This window comes from Centroberyx affinis, unplaced genomic scaffold (genome assembly GCF_046629955.1).
Source record: "Centroberyx affinis isolate AG114_WGS23_722 - 3 ecotype Tasmania unplaced genomic scaffold, CSIRO-AGI_Caff_v1 ptg005372l_1, whole genome shotgun sequence".
Classification (NCBI taxonomy): Eukaryota; Metazoa; Chordata; class Actinopteri; order Beryciformes; family Berycidae; genus Centroberyx; species Centroberyx affinis.
In genome coordinates this window covers 5001-21387 of record NW_027282686.1, presented here as the reverse complement: position 1 = coordinate 21387, position 16387 = coordinate 5001, and the positions used below count along the sequence as shown (strand labels likewise).

At 39.3% G+C, this 16387-nt stretch overlaps 2 protein-coding genes across 2 annotated transcripts in view; one reads left to right on the top strand and one right to left on the bottom strand.

Annotated features, from left to right (window-relative positions):
- Positions 1-5797: 5797 nt before the first annotated feature.
- LOC139667219 (multiple inositol polyphosphate phosphatase 1-like) lies at positions 5798-12440 on the top strand. Its single transcript, XM_071546652.1, has 7 exons — positions 5798-6221; positions 7080-7271; positions 7684-7878; positions 8058-8155; positions 8352-8482; positions 9764-9897; positions 11662-12440. Exons 1-7 carry the CDS (start codon positions 5831-5833, stop codon positions 11907-11909), a joined length of 1389 nt encoding a protein of 462 aa, XP_071402753.1. The 5' UTR covers positions 5798-5830; the 3' UTR covers positions 11910-12440.
- Positions 12441-12445: 5 nt separating this feature from the next.
- Positions 12446-16387, bottom strand: part of LOC139667220 (outer mitochondrial transmembrane helix translocase-like) — an 8791-nt gene continuing 4849 nt past the window's right edge. Inside the window, exon 5 of the mRNA XM_071546653.1 lies at positions 12446-16387. This exon is cut by the window's right edge and continues 2668 nt beyond it. The gene's annotated coding sequence lies outside the window, so the exon portion shown is untranslated.

Here is a 16387-nt window from a genome sequence, read left to right as displayed (position 1 = left end):
AGATCCTGAACCAGATCTTTCCAAATTAAACCACACCACAACTAAACTAGACTAAACTAAATTTGTAACAAAACTAATCTAAACTAAACACAACTAAACTAAACTAAATTTATAACAAAACTAATCTAAACTAAACTAAACTAAACTATATTTATAACAAAACTGATCTAAACTAAACTAATCTAAACTAAACTAAACTAAACTAAACTAAACTAATCTAAACTAAACTAAACTAAACTTATAACAAAACTAAACTAAACTAAACTAAACTAATCTAAACTAAACTAAACTAAACTAATCTAAACTAAACTAAACTAAACTAATCTAAACTAAACTAAACTAATCTAATCTAAACTAAACTAAACTAAACTAAACTAAACTAAACTAAACTAAATTTATAACAAAACTAATCTAAACTAAACTAAACTAAATTTATAACAAAACTAATCTAAACTAAACTAAACTAAATTTATAACAAAACTAATCTTAACTAAACTAAACTAAACTAAACTTATAACAAAACTAAACTAAACTAAACTAAACTAATCTAAACTAAACTAAATTTATAACAAAACTAATCTAAACTAAACTAAACTAATCTAAACTAAACTAAACTAAACTAAACTAAATGTATAACAAAACTAATCTAAACTAAACTAATCTAAACTAAACTAAACTAAACTAAATTTATAACAAAACTAATCTAAACTAAACTAAACTAAACTAAATTTATAACAAAACTAATCTAAACTAATCTAAACTAAACTAAATGTATAACAAATCTAATCTAAACTAAACTAAACTAAACCTAACTAAACTAATCTAAACTAAACTAAACTAAATGTATAACAAATCTAATCTAAACTAAACTAAACTAAACTAAACCTAACTAAACTAAATGTATAACAAATCTAATCTAAACTAAACTAAACTAAACCTAACTAAACTAATCTAAACTAAACTAAACTAAACTAAACTAAATTTATAACAAAACTAATCTAAACTAAACTAAACTAAATTTATAACAAAACTAATCTAAACTAAACTAAATGTATAACAAATCTAATCTAAACTAAACTAAACTAAACTAAACCTAACTAAACTAAATGTATAACAAATCTAATCTAAACTAAACTAAACTAAACCTAACTAAACTAATCTAAACTAAACTAAACTAAATGTATAACAAATCTAATCTAAACTAAACTAAACTAAACCTAACTAAACTAATCTAAACTAAACTAAACTAAATGTATAACTAATCTAATCTAAACTAAACTAAACTAAACTAAACCTAACTAAACTAATCTAAACTAAACTAAACTAAACTAAATGTATAACTAATCTAATCTAAACTAAACTAAACTAAACTAAACCTAACTAAACTAATCTAAACTAAACTAAACTAAATGTATAACTAATCTAATCTAAACTAAACTAAACTAAACTAAACTAAACTAAACCTAACTAAACTAATCTCAACTAAACTAAACTAAATGTATAACTAATCTAATCTAAACTAAACTAAACTAAACTAAACTAAACTAAATGTATAACTAATCTAATCTAAACTAAACTAAACTAAACTAAACTAAACCTAACTAAACTAATCTAAACTAAACTAAACTAAACTAAATGTATAACTAAACTAAACTAAACTAAATGTATAACAAATCTAATCTAAACTAAACTAAACTAAACTAAACTAAACTAAACTAAACTAAACTAATCTAAACTAAACTAAACTAATCCAAACTAAACTAAACTAAACTAAACTAAACTAAACTAAATGTATAACTAATCTAATCTAAACTAAACTAAACTAAACTAAACTAAACTAAACTAAACTAATCTAAACTAAACTAAACTAAATGTATAACTAAACTAAACTAAACTAAATGTATAACAAATCTAATCTAAACTAAACTAAACTAAACTAAACTAATCCAAACTAAACTAATCTAAACTAAACTAATCCAAACTAAACTAATCTAAACTAAACTAAACTAAACTAAACTAAACTAAACTAAACTAAACTAGTCTAAACCAAAGTTGTCAGTAGTCTAATCTAACCTGACCAGACTGAAGCTGAAGTGTTTTTCTGGTTTGGTCTCTGAATATTCAGACTCTCCTCAGACAGGATACACACACACACACACACACACACACACACACACACACACACACACACACACACACACACAGAAAAAAAACACACACACACACACACACAGAAAAAACACACCAACACACACACACACACACACACACACACGATGGACCTGCTATACTTGTGAGGACGTTCCACTGATGGATCAGCCGGTCTGTACCTCAGACCCTGATCAGCTGATCAGATATTGATGATATTTGGGGAGATGCTGAGTCTCATCAGTCTGCTGACCGGCCGGGGGGCGGAGCCACAGCCTGGTCACTTCATGAGTCTCAGGTTTACTGTCGACTTGTACTATACCTATGAGGACCTCTAAACCTCGCAACTAGGTTTCAATTTGGTAAACACACACACACACACACACACACACACACACACACACACACACACACACACACACACACCTGTCTGCGACAACACCAGCGTCATTTCCATGTCAGCGGCTCCACAGAAAACACAGCAGCCGCAGAAAAACACTCATTTATGATGTAAGAAGAGCCAAGGTATGCAGCCAGGAGCAACACACACTCACACACACACACACACACACACACACACACACACACACACACACACACACACTGTCAACAAGCTCCACTTCACACAAACACACCATTCAAACACCGTCAGCCTCGCTTACCTCTGTCTGTCTGTCTGGTTTGGTCACACACACAAACCTGCAACTACTGGATCTGCCATGTAGTCTAGTGTGTGTGTGTGTGTGTGTGTGTGTGTGTGTGTGTGTGTGTGTGTGTGAGAGAGAGAGAGAGAGACATTAGGACAGTGACTGGCCTGAGAGAATTTGAAAAACATTCTCTCTCTCACACACACACACACACACACACACACACACACACACACACAGAGTTCTCGGTTGAATAAGCAGTTTGAAGCAGAGTGTATTTAGTGTTTCTCTCTGTCTTTGATGTTCAGTAATGTACACCCTGCCTCTAACACACACACACACACACACACACACACACACACACACACACTCAGATTGAGTCTCTTCTTGTCAGAAAAAGTTAAATTGTATAATTTTGTTCTTCATGTTGTCATATTTTCTCATTTGTTCTATATTGAATTTATCTTGATATTTTAATAAATTTAATTCATTGTCATCCTGCATGTTTCATTTTTGTTTTTGGTTTATTTTCATTTTCTTTGTCTCAGTTTGTTCTGCTGTTATTTCTCTTCTTCTCATGTCAGTCAGCTGTTTTCACGTCTCGCAACTTGACTTGACAGAAAATAAATGACTTGAGACTCGACTTGGACTTGGAGGTTAAAGACTCGTGACTTGACTTGAGACATGATGACTTGAATAACTTGTTTGTGTTCATTTTATGTTTTCAGTTTAAGTATTAAATATAAAACATTAAAATGTTCAGTGTTGTCAGTGTTCACATCACAAGTGTCTGTAGTGTGTAACGTGACCCGGTGTGCGAGCGCACACTGGGAATGGCTTTGTCCTGATTGGATGACGACCCTGTCAGTCAAGCTCCTCGCTACCTGACGTTTTTTTCAGCCAGAAGCACTCGTTAGTCGTCACACCCTCCTGCTCTAGACTGTTTCATATTTCTGGTGGTTACACACACACACACACAGTCTGATCAGATCTTTATACGCTCTATGGATCAGATCAGATCATCATCATCACTTTCGGATTCAAAAATTTCACATGTGAAGGAAAAAGGTGAACTGCTGAATGAAGACCTGCTCATCAAAGACTTCTGACAGCCAGACTACATCAGACTCTGTTCCTCATCTGAAGACTCGTTCAGATCAGTAAGAGTCTGTGAGGCTGTTAGCTAACGTTAGCGTTAGCCACATACAGTCTGTTCTCTCACAACTCCACAGCTCGCTAACATAAAAAAAAAGTGACTTGACTTGGGACTTGACTCGCCTTATCTAAGGACTCGACTTGACTTGACTTGACATAACCTGTGACTTGACTTGACTTGCCCAAGAAAAAAATGACTTGGGACTTGCTTGAGACTTGGACCAAATGACTTGAGTCACATGTCTGGTGGACTGTTCATCGTTAAATGTCGTTAAATTAAAACTCAGCACATTTCCCTTCGCTCCTCCAGCTGCGTCTCCAGGTCGATGATGTCACTACGAAGCGGCGGGGGAAGGGATCATGGGAAACGGAGGCTGAACGGTTCGGACTCGTGGACCTGAGACCCAGACAGACTGCGGGTCTTCCCCGAGTCGCTCTGCTGAGCTCTGCTCTTCCTCCTCTCCTGTTCGCCCGTCTCACCTGCCGGGTGATGGATGGTTGCTATGACAACCGGTCACACCTGGACGACCTCACAACAGATTCAGTTTCTCTTCTTCCGACGGTTTTTCCTCTTTTGATCTCTCTGGTCGTTTCCTCCAGACAGACAGCTGACCTCTGACCTCTGACCTCTGACAGACAGCTGACCTCTGACAGACAGCTGACCTCTGACCTCTGACCTCTGACAGACAGCTGACCTCTGACCTCTGACCTCCTGTTGGTTTCTGGTGAAGTTGGAACCAAAGCTGATTCTGCTGCTGAGAGTCTGTGGATGAGTATGAATATGTATGAATACTGTAGGAATATTTATATATTTTTCTTTTTTTATATATATTTCTAGTTTTTTATTATTATTCTTACTCACCTATTTTTTTTCATCTTTATTTCCTTTTTAATGTCATTTTACTTGGCAGATTATGTATTTCTTGTGTTTTGTGTAAAGTTATAAAGTTTCCCTCGTCTTGGATCAGATGGGAAGTGACGAGTATTTATGTGACAGAAGAAGACCGAAGCAGAAACACAGACTTTGTGTTTTCAAGTTGGAAATCTCATCTGTAAATGAACTCAGACTTGTTGTCAGTTTGTTGTCAGTTAGTCTGTTGGTTGTCTGTTGTTCATCCTGAACTGAGCTTCCAGTGAACAGATCCTGCTGCGTGTTTGCTGACATCTGCTGGAAATATCTCAGACTTACAGATCATTTGTCACATAATGTATAACAGCAGAGTGTTCCTGATTCACCTTTTCTTTAAATATAAACTCTACTGTCACTCTGGCACCTTGTTACTCAAAACTGTGCAACATAAGTTCATTTTATTTTGAAAAATGTGACACTGGACTGACAAACTAATACTGTGGAAGAACATTTTGGGGAGAAAATAAAAAAGCGTATTTTCATTTACTACAGTTTTTTTTTTTTATTCATTTGTTATATTCCTTCAGTATTTTGTATTACTGAAGAAAACTTTGCAACCCATATTCATCACTGAAGTTTTTATTTGAAAGCCAGGACCGGACGCTAGTGTCTTCATAAGGCTTTTATTTTGGATAATAACTACCGGAAACCATATTGTTTATTTTTCGGGGGCTTGATACTGGTTTATGTTTCTGGCTTTGTAAAGCTACTGTAACTTTTTTTTTTTTTAAGTGCTGCATTTATAACAATTATTATTATTATTATTATTATTATTAATAATAATAATAAATGGGATGACTTTGTAGTGTCTTTGATTCCAGTGTTAAAACTCGGGGAATAGTTTTGATCGGCCACCGAAACGCTGATGGACAGACACAGTCAGAGAGGTCAAAGGTCACAGAACCCGGAAGATCAACAAAGCAAACTGAGCCGGTGTGTTAAACTGGTCAGTCTACCTCAGACCGCTGAAATGACCAAAGTTTTCTCCAGAAACCGTCTGCTGGCTGCGGCCCTCGGTCTGGTTCTGACCCGGATGGCTTACTGCTCGGTGTCCGCACCGGGAATCCCGACTGTCGCCCAGTACTTCGGCACCAAGGCTCGGTACGAGGAGCTGAACCCGCGGCTGCTGCGGGACATCCTGTCCGTCAACAGATCCGTGCTGAACCCCCCGCCGGCGGCCCGCTGCACCCCGATCCACCTGACCGCCGTGATCCGACACGGCAGCCGGTTCCCGACCGTTAAAAACATCCGGAGGATCCAGAAGCTGCACGAGCTGGTGGTGAGGGAGGCGGCGGGCTCCGGGGACTGGCTGCGGGAGATCAAGAGCGGCTGGGACATGTGGTACACCGAGGACATGGACGGTGAGGACACGCTGCGGGGCTCCTGCGGGGCTTCAGGTGTCTGTGAGCCGCGGGGAGCCGACACAGACCCGGCGGCGCTGTGTGCTGCGCGTTTAGCCCCGAGACGTTCCGTTCTGTCGCGTCACGCCAAACTCCATTCAGAAATCTGGAAATGTAATGTTTCCTTGGTTGTAGGAAAACGAACACATCGGGTAGAACATAACTCTAGACCTGTTATGAATTATTTGGGTCTTCTAGAAAAATCGGCATATAAATGAACTACCAAGCAGCATTTTATTTCAGTAAAATTGGTTCACACTGTTTGCTATGGTCTTTCTATGGTGTATTTTGCTGGGAGAAAACTTTGGGAATAACAGGTGAACCAATTCTAAGGCTGGGTATCGGCAAGGACCTCACGATACGATACGTATCATGATACATGGGTCACGAAACGACTTTATCACGATACATTGCAATAGATACATGTTGCGATACATTGCAATACTCTACATAATTTACTGAAAATGTAAAAATAGAGCTGAAAATCCAAATTGCTGTGTACCACCTGGTAGTCTAATATGTACATCACATTATATTGATAACTCAGCGGACAAATTGAGTCAAAACTATTCAATTCAAAGGGATTTGAGGGAAATTTAAGGACATTTTATTTGTTTATTGTTTAAAACATGAATAATTTTTTTAATGTATCGATGCGAGGGGCTGGAATATTGATACAGTATCATGGAAAAAAATATTGCAATACTCAGCTGTATCGATTTTTTTGCACAGCCCTAACCAATTCTAGTTCTGTTCTGTTCTGTTGAGTCCGGTGAGAGATATTTAGTATGACCCCCCCCCCCCCCCCCCCCCCCACAGGTCAGCTGGTGGAGAAGGGCCGGTTGGACCTCAGGACCCTGGCGAAGCGTCTGTCCCTCTTGTTCCCGTCTCTTCTGTCTCAGGAGGAGCTGCAGCAGAGCAGGATCCGCTTCCTCACCAGCTCCAAGCACCGCTGTGTCTCCAGCATGGAGGCCTTCCAGCAGGGGCTGCAGGAGCAGTGGGGGGGGCCAGGTGAGGTGGGGGGGCCAGGTGAGGGGAGGGGGGGGGGGGTTGAAAGGCATTCTGGGAAACTTAGTAAATCACTAAATGCAGTAGAAGTAGGCAGGCTGAGGGAAAGTGGCTTCACTAAAAAAGTAAATTGGATGTTCAATACCAGAGTCAACAAAACAGAAAAAACATGTATGTAAATGTCTCTCTCTCTCTCTGTCTCTCTCTCTGTGTCTCTCTCTCTTCTCTCTCTTTATCTCTGTCTCTCTCTCTCTGTCTCTCTCTCTTCTCTCTCTCTCCTCTCTCTCTCTCCCTCTCTCTCTCTCTCTCTCTCTGTCTGTCTCTCTCTCTTCTCTCTCTCTCCCTCTCTTCTCTCTCTTTCCCTCTCTCTCTCTCTCTTCTCTCTTCTCTCCTCTCCCCCCCCCCCCCCCCCCAGACGTTCAGTTCCAGCACGAAGTGAACGACGAGCTGATGCGTTTCTTCGAGCGTTGCCGTGGTTACGTGGACGGCGTGGAGAAGAACCGCACGGCGCTGCAGGAGGTGGAGAAGTTCAAAGGAGGAGAGGAGATGGAGGGAGTGAGGAGGAGGATGGGCGAGCGACTGGGCCTTCCTCACCACCGCCTCACACCGGGTCAGTGTCTCTCTCTCTGTCTTTCTCTCTCTGTCAGTCTGTCTCTCTCTGTCTTTCTCTCTCTGTCAGTCTGTCTCTCTCTGTCTTTCTCTCTCAACAAAGCATCAAAACGTGTATGTAACTCTCTCTCTCTCTCTCTCTCTCTCTCTCTCTCTCTCTCTCTCTCTCTCTCTCTGTAGATCTGGTTGAAGCAGCGTTCTTCTTGTGTTCCTATGAGTTTTCTATCAGATCTCTTCATTCTCCCTGGTGCTTCCTGTTTGATGAGGAAGATGCCAAAGTATGTACAGCAAACTTTCTGCAGAACAGTCTTTGGTATGAAAGTAATGAATGTAGAAAAATGACGTTTTTTTTTTTAAACACTTTCAGGCAGCATAATGTATCCAAAATGTGTATCTCTCTCTCTCTCTCTCTCACACTCTCTCTCTCTCTCTCTCTCTCTCTCTCTCCCTCTCTCTCCCTCTCTCTCCCTCCAGGTTTTGGAGTATAAGTCGGACCTGAAGCAGTACTGGAAGCGGGGTCATGGTCATGCGATCAACAGCAGGTCCAGCTGTCCTCTGTTCCACCACATCTTCAACACCCTGGAGGAGGCGGGACGGGCCCACAGGTCTGTTTTACAACACCGCTCGCTATCCTTGTTTTAAAACACCGCGCACTATTGGTCACTATCAGTGTTTTAAAACAGCACACTATCTGTTTTTTAAAACTCTGATCACTATATGAGTTTAAAACACCAGATTTAAAAGATAATGCAACACAGTTAAGGTAATGAAAGAAATGGCCACAAGATTAAAGACTTTTCTAAACAAAAAGCGATTTAAAAGAAGACAGAATCAGCTGGTCAGACAGTTTCAGGTTTCTCCACATCTTGTATCTTGAGATTCTCTCATTAGTTTACAGTCATTCTACCAAGGCATCACTGTGTAAGGCTGGTGTTTTTAATGCATTTCTTACCGTCAACAAATCCTATGAAAATAACAAAATCAGCAATGATTTTGTTTTGCCAACAAGTCTGGTCCATGTATCTGGTCCCAGTGCAGCCATGTCCCAGCAGCCATAGAACTCCATTGTATTAAAAAACGATTAAAAACCCGTCACAGAGCCATGCTGCTGCTCTGCAGCATATTTCATCATCACCATGCACCGGGCCGGACCACTTTTTCCTCAAACAACTTAATAAGCCGGCTGTAAACACGTTTTCCATCTCAGGAAAGTAGTTCCGTAGCACAGAAAATAGTCCCCCGGCGTAATGAAGAATTTGTTCCCGTTTGAATTTGATTTGGTAAAAACTACAACAGCCTGACTTTTCATGGTGACAGTTAGAGATTTTTAAAATGTAAACTATGTCTTTGTGAGCTGAATTTAAAGGTTTTTATCTTACAGTTGGAGCCAATGACTTCTGGGTTGACGGCTAAAAACGGAACGTGGGAAGTCAGAAAGTAACGAGAGGAGAGCAAACGCATTGTTGATGTTGTTTTTTTCATAGGATTTGCTGATGGTAAGAAATGCATTAAAAACACACCAGCCTGATCCTTTAAAGCCGAGTTACACCTGTGTGTCAGAGCGTCAGTGTAGCTTTGTAGTATTTGTAGTTCTGCTGGTCTCTGTGTTCACAGAGCAGAGAAGCAGCAGTGTCAGTGTGTTTGTTAACAGAAGTCACAACAGAAGAAGTCGTAGTGAAACTCAAGTTCATCCGGTGTGTTTATGATCGGGAGACGAGCTTCTGATGCTGAAACGCTCCGCAGACAGGAAGCGAGTGTGTGACCGCGTGTGTTCTCGGGTCAGGTGATCCGAGCGTTGCCGTGGTAACGTGTGTGCCCGTGTGTGTTCTCGGGTCAGGTGATCCGAGCGTTGCCGTGGTAACGTGTGTGCCCGTGTGTGTTCTCAGGTCAGGTGAGCCTCTCTCTGAGTCGGCCTCCATCCAGCTGGGTCACGCCGAGACGCTCCTCCCCCTGCTCAGCCTGCTGGGACTCTACAAGGACCCCGCCCCCCCCACCGCCCGCAACTACCACACACAGCACGGTGCGAGGGCCTGTGTGTGTGTGTGTGTGTGTGTGTGTGTGTGTGTGTGTGTGTGTGGGGGGGGGGGGGGTAACCTTAATCTGTCCAAATGTGTTGAAACCCTGAATCAAGGTGGATGAAGTGAAATCAGACTTGTAGTTTTCTGGCTGAAACGCTCTCAGACTTCATTAATGCTGCTGGACTGATATTGGTTCTTCAAGGCCGATACTGATTTTTTTGAGTTGAAAAAAAGTTTCCTCCAGAGTTTTCTTCTCATCAGGATGGAAAAGCCTCTGAAACATTTAGAGCATCATGGGAAACTAAACCTCTCCACTGACACCATGATGATACTAATAAAACATATTCATCCAAACTTATGAAAACTGATAAAACGTCTCATTAGAATCAGTTCAGGTTCAGCTCTTCCCATAGTCGACCAGTGTGTATGGATCAATTCTACAATCAATATGTAATCAATCAAACCTCAGATCATCACATCAGACTGGAGCAGATCAGGTTAGTAACAGGACAGTATCGGCTCTAGATATCGGTCTAACTGTGGTAGGAAACAGGCTGTATGATACAGTACTACCACAGTATTATTGTGTACTAATACTACTTCAAATAATACTAATACTACTATGTCTAATAATACTAACACTACTTCTAATAATACTACTACTACTATGTCTAATACTAATACTACTATATCTAATAATACTAATACTACTTCTATTAATACTAATACTACTATGTCTAATAATACTAATACTACTATGTCTAATAATACTAATACTACTAATAATACTAATACTACTATATCTACTAATACTAACACTATGTCTAATAATACTAATACTACTATGTCTAATAATGCTAATACTACTTCTAACAATACTAATACTACTATGTCTAATACTAATACTACTATATCTAATAATACTAATACTACTTCTATTAATACTAATACTACTATGTCTAATAATACTAATACTAATATGTCTAATAATACAAATACTACCACTACCATGTCTAATAATACTAATACTACTATGTCTAATACTAATACTACTATATCTAATAATACTAATACTACTTCTATTAATACTAATACTACCATGTCTAATAATACTAATACTACTATGTCTAATAATACGAATACTACTATGTCTAATAATACTAATAATACTAATACTACTATGTCTAATAATACTAATAATACTAATACTACCATGTCTAATAATACTAATACTACTATGTCTAATAATACTAATACTACTGTCTAATAATACTAATACTACCATGTCTAATAATACTAATACTACTATGTCTAATAATACTAATAATACTAATACCACCATGTCTAATAATACTAATACTACCATGTCTAATAATACTAATACTACTATGTCTAATAATACTAATACTACTATCTCTAATAATACTAATAATACTAATACCACCATGTCTAATAATACTAATACTACCATGTCTAATAATACTAATACCACCATGTCTAATAATACTAATACCACCATGTCTAATAATACTAATACCACCATGTCTAATAATACTAATACTACTATGTCTAATAATACTAATACTACTATCTCTAATAATACTAATAATACTAATACCACCATGTCTAATAATACTAATACTACCATGTCTAATAATACTAATACCACCATGTCTAATAATACTAATACTACTATGTGTAATACTGCCTCTAACACTCTGGAGTACTGCTGTTGTAAATGTGCTGCTGTGTTTTTTGTTTTCCAGGCAGAAGTTTCCGGAGCGGCCGGATCGTCCCGTACGCCGCCAACCTGCTGTTCGTCCTGTACGACTGCCGGCAGGGTCCCAGGCTGCAGCTGCTGCTCAACGAGGCGCCGCTGCGGTTCCCGGGCCTGGAGGAGGACGCCCCGCCGTACGAGGCGGTCCGGGACGCGTACCGCCACCTGCTGCAGGGCTGCGACTCCCACAGCGAGTGTGAGGTGAAGCCCGGCCGCCGGACCAACACCGAACTCTGAACACAATCTGATTACAGTGTTCAGATTACAGGATTCAGATTACAATGATCTGATTACAGGATTCAGATTACAATGATCAGATTACAGGATTCAGATTACAATGATCAGATTGCAGGATTCATATTACAGTAATCAGATTTCACAAAAAAGGTTGTAATCAGATCTCCTCACTGAAAACAACACAGATACTCCACGCCTTCCCAAAACAGATTACAGTATTCAGATTACACTAATTACATTACAATAATCAGATTACAGTTTTTTTAAATTTAATTTTGCAAACGGTTAACAGTACAAAGAAGTCAAAGACAAAAACAAAACAAACTCATACAAAACATACAAAAACAAAACGAAAAAAGACGGATTTTACGTATGAGGAGTAAATCTGGTGGTTGGGCAGACACTAATTAACTTGTTCTGAGGGTTGTTTTTTATAATCAGATTACAATAATCAAATGACAATAATCGGATTACACAAGAAAAGGATACTGTAGTCAGATCTCCTCACAGATACTCCACCCCCGTCCCAACACAGATAGTTCTGAAATAAAAAACTGCTAATTTCTTGATTAAAAACAGGTTGCAGTTTTACCACAACATTAATCCAGTGTATTAATCTGCGGAAAATTATTATAAATGCAGTGGATACCAAAAGTCGACAACCGCATTCAGATGATCTAGTTTTTATTGTCTTGCGGTCTGAAATGAAAACCCTTTAAATCTTTGACACTTTTTCACTTTTATTTGAATAGAAAAACAAAGTCGTGGTAAAAAAGAAAAGGCTGCTCGTTTCAGGGATGCACTGTGTCAGTATCAGTGCTGATACTAATATCGATATCGGAGATTTTACCCAAGACTAAGATCTGATGCCCAAAGCCACGAGTAACAAGTAAGAAATAAAAGCAAACTGTTTTCATTTTATGCATTTGTGGCACATAGAAGCCTGTTTTTCTCACATGGTGGAAAAAATTTTATCTCAATAATTTTGTCCGCTGACCCCAAACTAAGGAAGAGAGCCGCAGCGCTCAGTGAAGCTAACGGATCAGATCAGATCAGATCAGATCAGATCAGATCAGATCAGATCAGATCAGATCTCTGTATCGGACCAAACTGACGCTGTCGTACTCGGTATCGATGAAGCAGCATCAGTGCCTCCCCAGCTCATCTGTCACGGTGTTAGAGGCAACAAGTGATCTACTGACCTCTACTGACCTCTACTGACCTCTACTGACCTCTACTGGAGACAACGGGAACTGCAGCAACACTGACAACACTGACTTAACACTGACTCAACACTGACTTAACACTGACTCAACACTGACTCAACACTGACTCAACACTGACACAACACTGATTATACAACAGGTAGTTCCAACCAAGCGACCTGATTGGTCAACTAGACATTTAGAACGTGCTCAAATCAGCATGACAGCACACCTAGCCGTGCTCATCAGTAAATATTACTCCGCCATATTATCATACAATATATTTAAATATAACGCTACGCTAACTCTGTTCAGCCTTGATGTTACAGACGCTCTGCATCCTCCATCAGCTGTCCGGTGAGTCGGTGACACGGCGCTACTAGCTTAAAAATACATGTGAAGTTCGCGGACATAGTAGCTAAATCTGTCCATGGAAAAATTATTTTTTTCAGCAGATATCTTAGTTACAACAAGATCGAGCTAGCAAGGCAGTTTTGTGTTTATATGTGTGGTATTTATTCAGTTTGGGAAATCCCGCGATCTCTAGAAAGCATTAGCTCCAGTTGGCTGCTGACTCAACAGGGACTAGAACTCGTCTGTTGCAGGTCGTTACTAAGGCTCCGCCTACTTGCTGGAGCAGTAAACTAGGTTCCATTACATAGGAGTCTACTGACGTGACTGATTGTTTTCCAGTTATTAGTCAGACCCCATGTATTTCCAGGGAAACGGAGATAACACTAGCAAAAAGTTTTTTATTTTGAGAGCGAATTGCCCCACAATATGAATACATTTTGTTTATATCTTTTATTTTGTTGGTAACTGTTGTATAATCAGGGATGCTTACTGACCGCATCACTGTCGTGCCAATAATGACGGTAACGCACACCCTCTCGTGTAATATAGCTTAACTCAACACTGACTCAACACTGACACAACTGATCTGCTACACCAGTGCTTCTCAACCTTTTTCTTATCGTGGATCCCTAATCTAGTCCACATTAGGACCACAGACCCCTATTTGATGAGATTTTGTCTCTCAGACCCAAATCTGAGAATATTTTTACTGTCAGATTTGATTTTGTCCAGAACTCCCTGACTGTCTGTATTGTAGGTAGAGAGATAACAGAGAAACTATGATCAGAACAGTCAATCTTCTACATTCTCTAACTGTTAACTTCTTGTAAATGGAATAATGGTGAAGTTTAACAATTCATCAGTTTGCTGGGGACCCCCTGGAACCCCCTCAAGGACCCCTAGTGGTCCTTGGACCCCACGTTGAGAACCACTGTGCTACACTAGTCTCTGGACAGTTAAAGCGAAGTTTGGGTCCAAACTGTAAAATATCGCGATGCTGTCCTGACAAAATATCGCGATATATGATATTATCCTTGGTGAGTTTTTATTACAGTGTGTGTGTGTGTGTGTGTGTGTGTGTCTCCTCTGCAGGGTCCGTGTTGAAACGATTCTCTTCAGGGTCAAACAGCTTTATATTTATGATTCTTAATTTATTCTGTGATTTTTTTTCTGATGAGTTCAGCATTCCTCGGGTTTCTTCTTTCTGTCGGCTGCACGTTTTAATTTGTATTGATGTGATGCTGAACAGCAGAGACAGACTCAAGCTCACGGTGTGTGTGTGTGTGTGTGTGTGTGTGTGTGTGTGTGTGTGTGTGTGTGTGTGTGTGTGTGTGTGTCCAGCTGTGCCTTCGTCCAGTTCTGCCTTCTTCACTGAAGCCTTGTTTTCAGTCTCTGGGACTCACTGCAAAGATTTACATTTTTTTATTGTCTTTTCTTTTCTTTGGTTTGATTCTTTGAGTCTTCAGAGTGATTCTTGTGGTGTTCATGCTGCGTTCAGGTCCTCCGGGAGTTACTGTAATTTGGAGCTGCAACGATTAATCGATTAGTTGTCAACTATTAAATTAATCGCCAAGTATTTTGATAATCAATTAATTGGTTTGAGTATTTTTTTAAGAAAAATAAGTAAAAATTCTCTGATTCCAGCTTCTTAAATGTGAATATTTCCTGGTTTCTTTCCTCCTCTATGACAGTAAACTGAATATCTTTGGGTTGTGGACAAAACAAGACATTTGAGGACGTCATCTTGGGCTTTGGGAAACACTGATCCACATTTTTCACCATTTTCTGACATTTTATAGACCAAACAACTGATCGATTAATCGAGAAAATAATCGACAATGAAAATAATTGTTAGCTGCAGCCCTACTGTAATTACCAGCTTCTGAACGGGACAAGACGTTCACGTTGACCTCCGAGTCGTTAGTTAAAGTAAATGCATTGCTTAACAGTTAGTGATTTTAAATTTAAACTGATATATTCAGTGTTCATTGTTTTAGTTTGTTTTGCTCCTGTGAGTCTTTCAGAAGAAGGGAGCGGCGTCGGTTAACAGTAAAGAGAAGGAGCGTCTTCTTTAGGTTTCCAGTGAACGCAACACTGAGCGTTTCCTCCCACGCCACCTGAACGCAGCATCAGCTTCGACGTCAGTGTGCCTGAATCAAAATGGCCGCTCCGCTCTGCAGGAGGAGCTCTGGTCTTCTTGTAAAGTTTGACCCGGCGCTCTTTGACTTGTTTGATTTCCTGTGGAAGTTTTCCAGGGAACATGAACGCCAAATCTGAGGTTTTATTGGAAGCTTTAATAAATATTTTTCAGGGTTGAAACAGAGTCTGGAGTCTTCATCCTTCATCCTGCTGTCTTTATTTCACAATTATGTAACAGAAGATTTGTTGTTTAAATACAAAGGAAAACAACTGACCAGATGACTGTGCTGATGAAATCCTTCAAAACACAGAAATCTAACAGAAGTTTCTATCTGAAGTTCAGTGATGAGTTGAGAGCAAAATTAATTTAATATTTAATTTCACCAGAATCCAAACAAAGCACATCGGCCGATGTCGAAAAAACAAAATAAAAACAAAACGCAGACGAGGTCAAAATATCAGACTTCAAACAAAACAACAGCAATATTAACCATCATCTATACATATTCACATCCAGGTCAATACAAAAGAAAAAAGTGAAAATCATCTTTAATCGTCCGGTCGGTTCCTCGTGCTGCTTCAGGGGAAAAACCTTCACCTTCTCTTTATGATAATGAACCTGACCGTATGAAATATGATTTTTATGAAGCAGCCGACTCATGCTGATGTTTCAGCGTCTGTGTGGCACAAATCTGAGGAGATTTAAATGTGATTTAAACCGTTTAAAGGGAACGGAAGGCCAAGAATCGTTTTAAATCTCTAAATGTCAAAAAATAAACT